The sequence below is a fragment of the Triticum urartu genome, chromosome 3A (genome assembly GCF_056163025.1).
Source record: "Triticum urartu cultivar PI428250 chromosome 3A, HENAU_Tu73, whole genome shotgun sequence".
Classification (NCBI taxonomy): domain Eukaryota; kingdom Viridiplantae; phylum Streptophyta; class Magnoliopsida; order Poales; family Poaceae; genus Triticum; species Triticum urartu.
Genome location: NC_141875.1, coordinates 613,547,761 through 613,560,569, shown reverse-complemented (window position 1 = coordinate 613,560,569; position 12,809 = coordinate 613,547,761). Strand labels below are relative to the sequence as shown.

At 45.3% G+C, this 12,809-nt stretch overlaps 1 protein-coding gene across 1 annotated transcript; it reads left to right on the top strand.

The window, feature by feature from the left end:
* The first annotated feature begins 7,985 nt into the window (after nt 1-7,985).
* LOC125545419 (uncharacterized) lies at nt 7,986-11,928 on the top strand. Its single transcript, XM_048709345.2, has 5 exons — nt 7,986-8,667; nt 9,416-9,874; nt 9,975-10,352; nt 10,434-10,501; nt 11,412-11,928. The coding sequence occupies exons 1-5, from the start codon at nt 8,212-8,214 to the stop codon at nt 11,623-11,625; spliced, it is 1,575 nt and encodes a 524-aa protein (XP_048565302.2). The 5' UTR covers nt 7,986-8,211; the 3' UTR covers nt 11,626-11,928.
* Nucleotides 11,929-12,809: the final 881 nt, after the last annotated feature.

The following is a 12,809-nucleotide window of genomic DNA, read 5'->3' as shown; positions in this document are numbered from 1 at the left end:
GCGTGGTGCAGATCGGCCGTGCAGTGGGTGCATGGTGCGTGGCTTTCGCGCGCGGGTTAGCTGCGGTCCGTGGTGCGCCTTCACTGCCGTTCTCCCCACTGCTCTTAATTGCCGTCACCTCTCTTTCCAACAGCGTGCGAGATCACCGTCGCGAGATTTTCACTGCCGTTTGACCGCGCACGCAGGGGGAAACGAGGCTCGGGAGCACCGTACTCCCTCCCACTGCAGCCCAGTATGTCAGAAGCAACAGTGACAATGTTGACCGGAGGTCCACAGCAAGCCTCGGTTCGTGACCGGTAAAAAATGGCCTACCAACCTCAACGCAAGCTCATTTTTCTCTTTATTTTACTCGATCGGCGCCGGCTGATCAGCTAGTACGTACAGGTACCGTACACGCACGACGCACAACCAAGTAGTAGTAATAACCGACGCGCTATTATGTTATGCGTGCATCGGATCCGGATGCAGCGGCAACGGGTCGGCGCGCGGTAGCTCTCAGCCAAGTGCAGTCCAAGAGGACGCAATGATGCCGGCCGCGAACCACCGGCGCCGGCCGGGGCCAATCCAAGTGCGCCGTCCGTCGTCCCGTCCCGTAGGGCCCCATGCAGGCGCGTCGTCCTCGATCGGCCTGCCCCACAAGTGACAAGTCCCATGCAGTGCAGCGCAAGTGCAACGTTGCCGCTCCGTCCAGCCACGATATATAGCCCGGTAGCTAGGTAGGTGAGGTGAGGCCGCGCGGGTTGGTGCGGGGTCAAACCGCGCCCCGCCCCACCCCCAGCGTGCCCGGCCGTGACCATCCGCAGCTCCAGCTCGGCGCTGGGATCCCCCACAAGGAAACAACAAAAAATGTGCGCGCTGGCTACACCTAGATGCCCGGGCCGGATCGCTGTGCGCCGACGGCGATCGCTCGCTCGCACCGCACGAGTCGGCAGCCCGCGCCCGCGCACGGCGCGTGCTCCGGGACGGCGCCACTTGCCGCCGGGACGTGAGCTCGTCTCGCCGGAGCCCAGGGGGTTTCCGCGGCGTCGGCCCGGCGGGTCAGGCTTGCACGGAGCGCCATTGATGGGGCTGTTGCAGGGAGGCACCATCTGATCATGTATGTATGTATGGGCTGCTGCTGCTGCTCCTGGATCGCATTCTAGTAATCCGCGGTCCTGCCGCGGAATCAATGCAGGAGACGGCAGAACCCGCCTTCCCGGAGCTCGAGATCGAACACATGGGCGGGGACTACGCGGTGTTGGAAGTTGGATGGCGTAATGGGCAGGTAGGTGCGGGTCTTAATCCGTGGTGTGTGCGAAAAGTCCACGGAGGGTGGTAGTAATGGTGATACTTCCTCCCTCTAGGTTTATGAGGCTCCCTTTATTTTGGATTAAAATTTAACCGAAGAATCTAACCAACGAAATGAAAACTATACGTCACAGAAATTATATTGTTGAAAAGCTCTTTCTAATACAAATCCAACAGTATAATTTTCTGTACCAGTCTTGCTATGCCTCAGTCGATCAAGACTTCATAATGTTGTATTCTGTTGATGTTGCATGAAGGTTCATACAATTTTTTTTCGGTATTTCTTCTACATTATATCACTTGACTGAGACTTGGTTAAGTCCCAGTCGGATGAGGCGTAGCCACACCCTTTTTATATCATGTACTTTGTATTTTAGTAGTCTATAGATGACCCGGCCCCAAATACAAAGGGGACCAATAAACCCGGACAAAGGTTTTTCTTTTCTGAAAAGAAGGACCGCCTCGTGCTCTGCATCAGAATGATACCTGCAGGTATATTATTAAGCAAACCCGGACGGAGGTAGTACGTCATACGCCACTAACACTTGGTACAGTATATCTATCTTTTGTTTTGTTTTCACAAGTCCCCTTCTTCGGTGCTGTGTAACTGCATGCGGCTGACAGGCAGGCAGGTGAGCTTCTCGCCGCGTGGGTTTCCTTTGTCGAGCTCCTTGGCTCGTATACCTGCAGCGATCAACAACAGGAGACGTATGGTTTCCTTCGCTTTGTTCCCTGTTAGCCGGTCCAATGCATGGGCGATACGATACGATGGGTCGATGGCCATGGCAGCGCAGAACACTGTGGCCAAGTCAATATACGAGGGCACTGTGCACTGCATGCTAGCGTAGGCCGGTGGGCGTGGCGCCCGCTCCGTGTCGACCCGGTAGACAAAGCGTCTCTTGTCCTCCTACTACTCCTCCTCCTCCTTCGAACAGCGCGGCGCAGACTAGCTGGCCATTAAGGACCAAGGGCCTAGTAAGTAGTAACCTAGTATGTGGCTGGCTGTCAGTGCCTGGGTGGCAAGTGTGGTTTACCTAACTGTACATCCATTACTTCGGTGGTCTGGTCACTGTGTCTGCAAGCAAATAGACCGAGCAACAGTAACAAATCCACGCGTACACGATGCTATACCAGTACAATCGCAGCCACTATTTCCCCTCGACCCTGCAACTGACCGGTCACTGACGCCGTAACCGCAACCAGGTTGGATGCATTTCTCTCCAGGCTGTGGCTAAATTTCGTGTTTTGATCCTTTTCTAATATCTATTCAAGATCCGATCCTAGTTTGATAAAATTTCGAGATCTGACTCTTTTGTTACCGTCAAGGTCCATGGCGGTAGGGTCTAACAGCCTACCGTCAAGGTCCATGGCGGTAGGGTCTAACAGCCTACCGCCAAGGTCCCTGACGGTTTGGCGGTACGGTAGCAAAAGGATTGGATCTCGAAAAAATTTCAAACTAGGATCAGATCTCGAAAAGGTTTCGGGTCAAAACACAAAATTTTGCCCCTAAGCTACGCACACAGACAGCGTATGTAAGATCTCAAGCTCGCGATGCACCATGCTAAGCATGACGCTACAGTTGGTGGGGCTGGGACAGCACCAAACTCTTCTCTTAATACTATAGTAGGCTGTACCACTCCCAACCCTAACCCTAACCCTAACCACATTATTACATTTATAAGCGAGCACTCACTGGAATTAGTGTCAATTATTATGGCGAATGGCAAGTCGCAACCGCACCGTGTCTGCTGTCCCCGTCTACTTGCCAAATGTACATACGCGGAGCCGCTGCCCTACATTCCGTGGAGCTATACGGCCTACCGAACCGTGGCTGCATATGGCAGCCCCCGCTTTGTTTACGATCGCCGATCGGCCGCGCAGCCCGCCCGAACCTACCTACCTACCTGATGGCGCCATCACAACCGGCCGCTTCAGGAATCATCTGCGACTAGTTAATTTATCTCGGCCCAATAGAGACTGACATCTTGTTAATTAGCAGAGGCTGCAAGTGCCCTCAGGTCTTTACTGAATAATATAGGACGCACACACACACAGGCAGTGCATTGCACGTTTGGCGTCTCCCGTGTTCATGCATTGGCACCGGCTGAAGATGGCATCAGATGTTTACTCCCGAGAATCTACATATTCTGCACCGGTGACGCGTTGTCGATATCGTTTCCTATACTGGAAGTTTTTTGGATGAAAATCATTGGCGGTGGTTGCTTGTTGGTTTGCTTGCGGCTATAGTGTAGCGTATCATTGGGCTGGTTGTTGCAGGTAGAGCTGTAGAGCAGCCGTATGTATGCAGGGCGTGTGAATGTGTGATGGCTCGTCTCTACCAAATTAATCAGATGCTAGCTAACTGCTTAAAAAAATGCAGAGTTGTCAGTGTCCTGTACATGTCAAAGGGATACTCGCGCGTATTTGATATCACCAACTGGATTGCAGGACGTGTGCTCAGGATCCTGGAAGAATATACGTACGTAGTAAATTTTGCCTAGTTAAGCAGAAGTAGACAAGAGCCAGAGATCCTACCAAGCCCACCTGCAAGTGGTACAGAACAGAAGCAGAAGACCGGGGACTCACTCACCCCAGTCAGTCAGTATCGGAGTAACAATTTGTTTGTGTTTTCATGCGGAAATCAGGTCGTCTTTGTCCTCATGTCAGGAGCAACTGAACAAGTCCTCGCCGACCCTTCTACGTTCAACAAGCGGTGCTCAAGAATCTCTCATTCCCATCTGAAGCCGTACTGCTTGTCCTACTCGACCATGACTTTTCCAGTATTACAGAGAGTTCGTTAAGATTTTCCCAAGAAGAAGAGATGACAGTCAGAGCTAAGCCTAACACGACTGACCCTTTCAAAGAGGCTCTCCGAAACAGCTGGAGATTATGCATGAGGCACGAGTCAAATCAGGCTGCTCCGTCTGGTCTGTTTTCTGCAGTCCTCCGTATCCCGTCTTTGCTCTCTTCTAAGCATGCGCTTATTACGTTCGCCGTCACACGATATTGCCTGCATGGGTATTGCACAGGTCACTCTGGTACCTCTATATTGCTTGCTCTAGATACGTTAAGTGTTAAATATCGTGCTCTGACGCTGTCACCAGCCTCAAGAGTTACATCATTTCGTAGTGCTGGACGCCTAGTCCTCGTTCCAGAGGTTTTTCTCTCTCCAAGTTCAGAAGTTGTGTTTGTAATGTGTTTCTAAAAAAAAGTTTAGAAATTGTGAACTAGCCATCCTTTTCTGTTCTACTGAAAGACCATAGTTTCATTTTTTTCATATAGGCCTACCAAAAAGGGAATTTTCCATTACCCTGTTTTCTTGGCGCTTAAGGCGTCAAATAGTTTGATTCACGTAAAAAGCGCACACCTCTCCTGAGCGTGTACCTTACTAACGGACGGGCCCATGAAAGGGTCACGATGCCGAGACTTCCGGTTTTAGAAAGTTACTAGAGTGTTCTTTGGATTGGTTTAAAATTTCTTGTTCGTTTTTTCTGCTTTATTTTACCTTGATCTGATCGGCTTTTTAAATTTTGATAATTCCTTTTTATTTCGTGGTTTACCTTTTCACGTTTTTTATTTTTCATTTTATTTTTATAAATATGACCTCTTTTAATGTGTGAACATTTTTAAATTTTGCGAATGTTTTTTAAAATTAATGAACGTTTTTCATTTCAATGAAAATATCTAAATTAAGCATTTTTTTAATTCATGAACGTTTTTTCAAATCCATGTAGTTTTCAAAATTTAAATTTTATCGCATTCATGATTTTTTTAATCCGTGAACCTTTTGAACTTGGAAAATTATTTAAAAAATCATGAATATTTTTAGAATATTTTCAAATTTGTGAACATTTTTCTAATTCTGAATATTTCTCAAACTTGTGCATATGTTCTAAGATCATGAACAATTATTTGATTTCACCACAATTTAAAAAATAACAAAAAAATGGTAAGCAGTTTTTCCTCTAATACAACAGAGATGGAGCAGAAAAATCAAGCAAAAACCAGGACAAATGACCAAGCGTATGCACGAACGTTCGAAGGAGCACTATTGGGCCAAGGCCCAGAAGGATGTGTGGCATAGGAAGGCTTCCCGATCAAAATCACTAGTTAAGAGATACCCTTCCTAATGCAACGTTCAATACGTGGCGAAAGCAAAGGGGATCAGGTTGATTTCCCCCTCTTTCCTTCTACCTTGATTGGATCCATGAGGGAACACATCTTCCTCTGCTAGGGAGCATAGGTGTGCTTCACCGCGAAGCACACCCATGCTCCACACGCACGCTTCGCCGTGAATCACATTTGCGCCCTACGAAGAAGCCAACGTGTGCTCAACCATGGAGAACATACGTGATTCACCTTTTCTCCTTTAGGGGGCATACTTGTGCTCCATTTGTTGAAGCACACTTCCGCTTGAGGTGGAGCACCTATCTGAGCACAAATATGCGAAGTGATTACCATGAACTTTAGCCAAAAAAAATGCATTTTTGAAGACTCCTAAGATGATGCGTCATTTTTTTTAGGAAAACACAGTTTTTGTTATTGCTTCATATACTCATACATAAACGTTTTAAAAGGATAAGTGATATGTATTGCCTATCGGGAGCGAGCAAAATCTATTTGGCAATTATAGCATTATCTGTACCTGGCGCACACACCTCCGCTTGTACGTACTAAGTAGGCCGGCCCATATTAGCAACACCAATTTCCGTTACATCGGTTTTGGGAACCTTCTTGAAGGCCGTAGAAGAATCCCTCCTGTTCTTTTCGGGCTGGTTTTTCTTTGGTTTTGGGGGTTGGGCTTTTATGTTTTCCATCCTGTTTTTTTTTGTTTTTTTCTGTTTTATTTAATTCAATTTTTTTAAATTTGTGACCAATTTTCAAAAATTTGTTTTTTAAATTAGCATTTTTTCATATTCACAAAATTTTCAAAGATTCACGTTTTATTCAAATTCATGAACTTTATGATAAATTTTTTATTTTTACTAACCCATGCTTTTTAAAATTCATAAATTTGTTTTAAAATCAGCCAACTTTTTTGATTAAAAGAGCTGAAATTCATTTTTCCCAAGACAATACCGGAGTAGCAGTAAAATGTGAGAGAGAAGGAAAGCAAAGCAAGCCGGTCGAACGAACGAGAGACTAGTGCTGCGAGTGAGCATACCAAAGGGCCATGGCATGTGAGCCTCTGGTGCAAGCCCTTGGCCAACTATCGCTTAATGTGCCGGCGAGGTGGTCTCCGTGAGCGATACCATTGCGGCATTGCCTCTGATCATCTTCGTCCTCCTCATTCGTGGGTCGGCCAATTATGAGCAAGGCGAAGTGGTCATTTTGCCACCCTAGGTTTGTTTTCAACTGTTTTACATATTTTTGTCGAGTTTCATATATTGGTAGGTTTTATTTCATTACAAAAAATATTCCAAAAGTTTAATTATATTCATGGATTGGAAAAAAATCATGAATTTTAAAATGTTGACGAATTTGATAAAATTTACATGGATTTGGAAAATGTCCATTAATTGTAAAAAAATGTTTTCGAATTGACAGGTGTTTGTCAGCGAAACAAAATGTTAGATAATCCAGGGAAAAGTTCATTGATTCAAAAAAATTCCACAAATTTGAAAAATGTTTGAGAATCATAGAAAACCACAACTCGAAAAATGTGCAATAATTTAAAATATATCTACGAATGCAATTTTTTGCAAATTTTAATAATATTTGTGATTTCATTTTTTACCAACTTGAGAAATATTATGTATTTAAATATGTTCTTGAATTTGAAATTATTATCAAAGATGTAAAATTGTTCACAAATTTTAAAAATATTCACGAACTCAAAAATCATTGCAGATTTAAAAAATAGTTAATTAAAAAAATAGCAGATTTTAAAATCTTTTTGAATTTTCAAATTGTTCACGAATTAAAGAATGTACGCGAATTTTGAGAAACAAGCTATAGTTTAAAATATATCCATTAATTCAAAAACAAATGCTTGTGAATTTGAAAAAAATCTTGCGAATTTGAAAAATATTTTTTGAATTCAAAATATATTTCCTATTTAGGAAATGTTTGTGAATTTCTCTATGTTCATGAATTTGGAAATGTTATCAAATTTGACCTTTTTGCAGAAATTTAGAAAATATTAACAAATTCGAAAAAGGTTTGGGAACTTTATGGCCCTTCCAAATGCTTCACGGTCTACAAGTTCTAAGCATGTCACATAAACAAAATAAACTGACATTGCAAAACAATAAAGAAGTAGATACCGTGCTTTGATGACCCGAGAAGAAACAATGTGCATGAACATATGCAAAACACCTACTCCCTCTGTTCGGAATTACTTGTCGCAGAAATGGATGTATCTAGACGTATTTTAGTTGTAGATACATCCATATCCGAGATAAGTAATTCCGAACGGAGGGAGTATGCATTATGGGAGTATATATCAATGGCGGTTGTCGAAGTTCAGAAATTGCTAACTGACCACGTTTCATGGACCAACCAAACGGCTCAGGCCCAATAACACATGTGCGTTTGCAGTTCAGTCCATTTCTATCCATGTGCTAAAGTCAGTCAGGCCTGCACAGCCCAAGGAGTTCGGTCCATGCACCGAGAGCAGGACCGAAAACAAAAGCGGCGAGGCAGCGACACACCGGCCCGTCTTATTTTACGCATTTTCAATTCCCGTGGACCCAGCACAGGCTCGAGTCCCCGTGGACCACTCGTGTGCGCCGCGCCAGTTCTCCTTCCACCCTCCTTCCCATCCTCATCCCGGCAGCCCCGCGAGATGATAACGCCAAAACCCTAAACCCCACCGCACCGCAACCCAATCCCTTCCGGCCGCCCGCCACCGCCACCGCCACGTCGGCCGGCGGCCTGCCGGAGACCGACCTCCGCTGTCCCCGTCGCCTCAGCCAGCGAGCGATGCACAGGATTCTCCCCCGAGCCGCCTCCTTCCTCGACGCGGCCGCGGCCCCGGCCCGGCCGCTGCTGCCCTCCTCCCGCATGCCCGCGCTCCGCCTGGCGGGCCCGTCCCTCTCCGCTTGCTCGGTGCCGAGCACCGCGCGCCTCCACCCCCTGCCGTGGCTGCGCTGCGGCGGTGGCGGCGCGGTCGCGAGGAGGGGGCTCTGCTGCTCCGCCGAGGCGGCGAGACGCGGGGATGTTGCCGCGGGAGAGGGGGAGGAGGAGGAAGAGGGGAGGGGCTCCAGAGGAGGTGGGGGTCGCAATTCGCCAGAGAGGAGGCAGAGAGGCCGGGGCGATGCGGCGACGGGGAGCGGGGAGCTGCTCGCCATTCCTGGGGTCGGGCCGCGGAACCAGAGGAAGCTCGTTGAGAAGGGATTCGATGGCGTCGCGCCGCTCAAGCAGCTCTATCGGGATAAGGTGCGTGCGTGGGTGGTCTGTTCTGGATTGTTCGTACTGTTTGTCTCTGTTTTATTGTAGTACTAGTTTGCAAAGTATGTAAGCAACACGTATGCTTGGAGTCTTCACCAGTTCCTGTGAATTGCCAGAGTTGACATGGTCACATGGAAAATACATTTCTGTTAACATATGTTGCCTGAGAAAATGTCGTCACATACCACCACTTACATGTTAGCTCAAGCAAACTGATATGCTTAGACCTGCATTCTTGTATAGAGTTGGTGTACTGTGAGTGCAAGCAATCACTCTGTCCTTGACGACCAACTCGGCATTAGAATTCTGGAGGTCACTCCTCAGTTTTAGTAATTGAGGCAACACTGGTAAATGCACATTGGCTCCAAAATCTACAGCAGCAATGATTTTAGTCCTAAAGTTTATGCCTACGCCTACCCTGCATCTCACAAACTTCAGATATGCTGTCAAAAACTCAAGATCGTATTGATTGTAGCATTGCATAAAACAGGTTAATTTGATTCCCACTATGTGATCATTGGAGGCGCTGGAGCATTATCACCATGAAATTCTAGTTTGAAGGAAAAAAGAAGAAATTACTTTTGTCTGTTACTTTCTGGGTTTGCTTTACTTTATTCTCTTTAGTTCTTCGTCACAATCCTGTCTTATGAATATGATGGTGATTTCCTCACTTAAAATTCTGCCGGTTCAATCTAACTTCAACGCACCTAGAGCTAACACTTCCTGAGTTTTGCAGTTCTTTGGCAAGTCTGATGAGAAGATGGTTGAGTTCTTGCAAAGTTCAGTTGGCATCATACACAAGAACCATGCTGAGAGTATAACTCTGTTCATTAAAGAGAGCGTTGATGAGGAGGTGAAAGACACTGACACATCTAAGCCCTGCAGAAGAAAGAGGCTCACCTTTTGTGTTGAAGGGAATATCAGTGTCGGGAAATCTACATTCCTCCAAAGAATTGCCAACGAGACTATCGAACTACGTGACCTTGTGGAAATAGTACCTGAACCTGTTGCAAAGTGGCAGGATATTGGGCCTGATCATTTTAACATACTTGATGCTTTCTATGCTGAACCACAGAGGTATGCTTACACTTTCCAGAATTACGTCTTTGTGACAAGGGTGATGCAAGAGAGGGAGTCTTCTAGTGGAATAAAGCCTCTCCGGCTGATGGAAAGAAGTGTTTTCAGTGATAGAATGGTAGGTCATATCTTTGCCGAAAACACTAGTTTTCACTTTTGATCTATCCCACTGTAAACATCTTTTCCTATTTAATGAGTAAACTCGTGTTGATTTTCAGGTTTTTGTCCGTGCTGTTCATGAAGCTAAGTGGATGAATGAGATGGAAATCAGCATTTACGATTCCTGGTTCGACCCAGTTGTGTCATCTCTCCCGGGTCTTGTCCCTGATGGTTTTATTTATCTAAGAGCTAGCCCTGACACCTGCCACAAAAGAATGATGGTTCGGAAAAGGTCAGAGGAGGGTGGTGTCAGTCTTGATTACCTTCAAGGTTTGCATGAGAAACATGAGAGCTGGCTACTTCCGTCCAAAGGACAAGGTTCTGGTTTGTTGTCAGTCAGTCAGCTTCCAATTCATATGGAGGGCTCACTACATCCAGAAATACGAGATCGAGTGTTCTTCCTGGAAGGAGATCATATGCATTCTAGTATCCAGAAGGTAACTTTCTCCTACCTTTATTTGCTCAAGTGTGATCTGTAAGGAGTTATTTGGTCACATATTGGTGCTATTCCGAATTAGGTTCCTGCTCTGATCCTGGACTGTGAAAATGACATTGATTTTAACAAGGACATTGAAGCTAAACGACAGTAAGTGATCAGAACCTTTATATTCCTGAGAGCATTGTTTCAGTTTTCTATTTACATTCTTTTATTGTTAAGCAGGCATTAGTTAAGAATATGATATTCTTTGAGCGGAAAGCATTGAAATTAGCGTATTGATCTACATGTTCCAAAATAGAACTCAGTAATGTTGCTGGAATTGTTGCCAACTGAATCCAAATAGGAAAGGTTAAGCTGTGAAGTGTAAACTGACCTAAAAGTAAAATATTCAGTAATTTCTATGTGCTTTTGATACATCTTCAGTTTACTGTTTGTTTTTTTACCTATGTGACACTAGTTCTGTACTATATATCATGCCTGCTACACTGGTACATGTGAATTATCTGAAGTCTAGGTCTGGTTAGATATGAACGGACAACACATATACTTGTAAACAATCTGGATGGCTTATAGGTGATTCTTTGCATATAACTTTCTAATTCCTGTGAAATGCTTTTGAGACCAAGTCCAGCCTTCCTAGGTCTGTATTTATACACTTTGACACTTGTAAGAAAAAGTCGTCACAGGTTCAATTTGTTATCCTTGTGTCCAGGGTGATGGTATTTGTTATTTTGTCTCTTGAATTATCTATGTAGTAATTCCTGATATACTCCTATTGACAGTAGCATGTATTTGTGGAGATTTAATAAAATGCCACGTCTTAGTTTGGCCTTTATAAAATGCCACGCCAGGACCCGCTTGTTAGTGACACATGGCATGCCATTTAATCAAAGAACAAACTAAGACCGGCATTTTATCGAATTTCCTCGTAATGATAGTTTCCAGCAACCTGCAATGTTATTTTAATAATGTATCACCAAAGTCCTGAACACCCCATGTGCTCTTAACTTCCTTCAAATCTCTGCACCTGTTTGATGTTTCAATGTTGCCCATGAAGATATGCTCGTCAAGTTGCGGAGTTCTTCGAATTTGTGAAGAAAAAGAATGAAGCTCTTCCTGCTGAGACAAGTGATGGTGACAAGAGTATGAGCCCACAGGTTATGCTTCCTGGCAGAGGTGATTTGTGGTTCCCTGGAGGCAGCCCTTTACCAAAATCTGCTCTAGGATCTCTTGAATTCAGACGGGCGATGTCGTCCTTCCTCTCAAAGTAGGGGCAAGCTTGACTTATGCAACTATCTTTTTGTGCCCATGACATGGTATCTTGTAAAATCTGGATGGTCATTTGGTCAATCATCACATCCGAGCCTCGAAGTACCACCCCTAACTGGCGACGACCTTCCGAATGCTGTATTATCTCGAAACCTAGGTACTCTTTCTATCTGTAGTGCTAGTCAATGCTGTATGATAAGTATCTAACTCCCTGTGCCTGTAAATGAAGATCTGACTACTTGCTTGGTGTCGGTGCCTATTAGTATATTATCTAAAAGTATGGAACGATATGCTGTTTCTGTCTACTGTTTCCTTGTTCTTGGCTTGCCCTCCGGCTTGATGGTGGTCATCCTTGGGACGACACATCTGTTGTGTACAAGAAAGAGAAACATATGTTCTGAGGTATAGCTTGAATGGTGTTCCCTTTTCTTTCTTATTTGATTCTACTGCCGTCGCCAATGATGTTGTCTACTCCAGCATCATGCTTTCCCTCCTGAATGCCTGATTACTCCTCTTTTTTTAGAGGAAAGGGAGCCCCAAAGGGCCCCCAATTTCATTATGAAATTCGAGGAGAGAACCCACCTGTTTCAGAAAGCACATGTTAGAAGAGCAAACAGCAGAGAACAGTCTCCTTGTCTGCCTTTTTTAGATTAACGCTTTTTTGTAAGTATTGTCATACGTTGAGATCAAGAGTCCTACAATTTTTTGGCAGCTGAAAAGAGCAGTGCACACTCTTCTTCTCAGCATATCTATTAAAGTTATGATGATACTACTCGTAGGTTGGAGTATATCAGTTAGTGGTTGGCTGTTGCCTTGGTGCCAAACCTACGTAGAGACACCGAGATACAGACGTAGGCGTCGCCATCCATCCAAGCCAGAACAGTCGCAAGTCTACATCTAGTAGCTTGTACAGACGTACATGGTGGCAGGGAGGACTGGGCGACCGTCCCTCTCAAGGGACGCCGATGAAAGGTACCATGTCTACAATCGTATACCGTACGTATACCACTCCCGATTGCCACGCGGAATTATTCATCTACTGTATATAGCTAGGCTGCTATACCTATACGGAGCTATGGCGATGGATCAGTGGCGGAATTTCCACTTCCACGTCCCGTGCATGGACGTGGACAGTGAAGCGGCGTGTCCCATCCGTCGGTCCGGGTCAGGTCACCGGTTTTCCCAG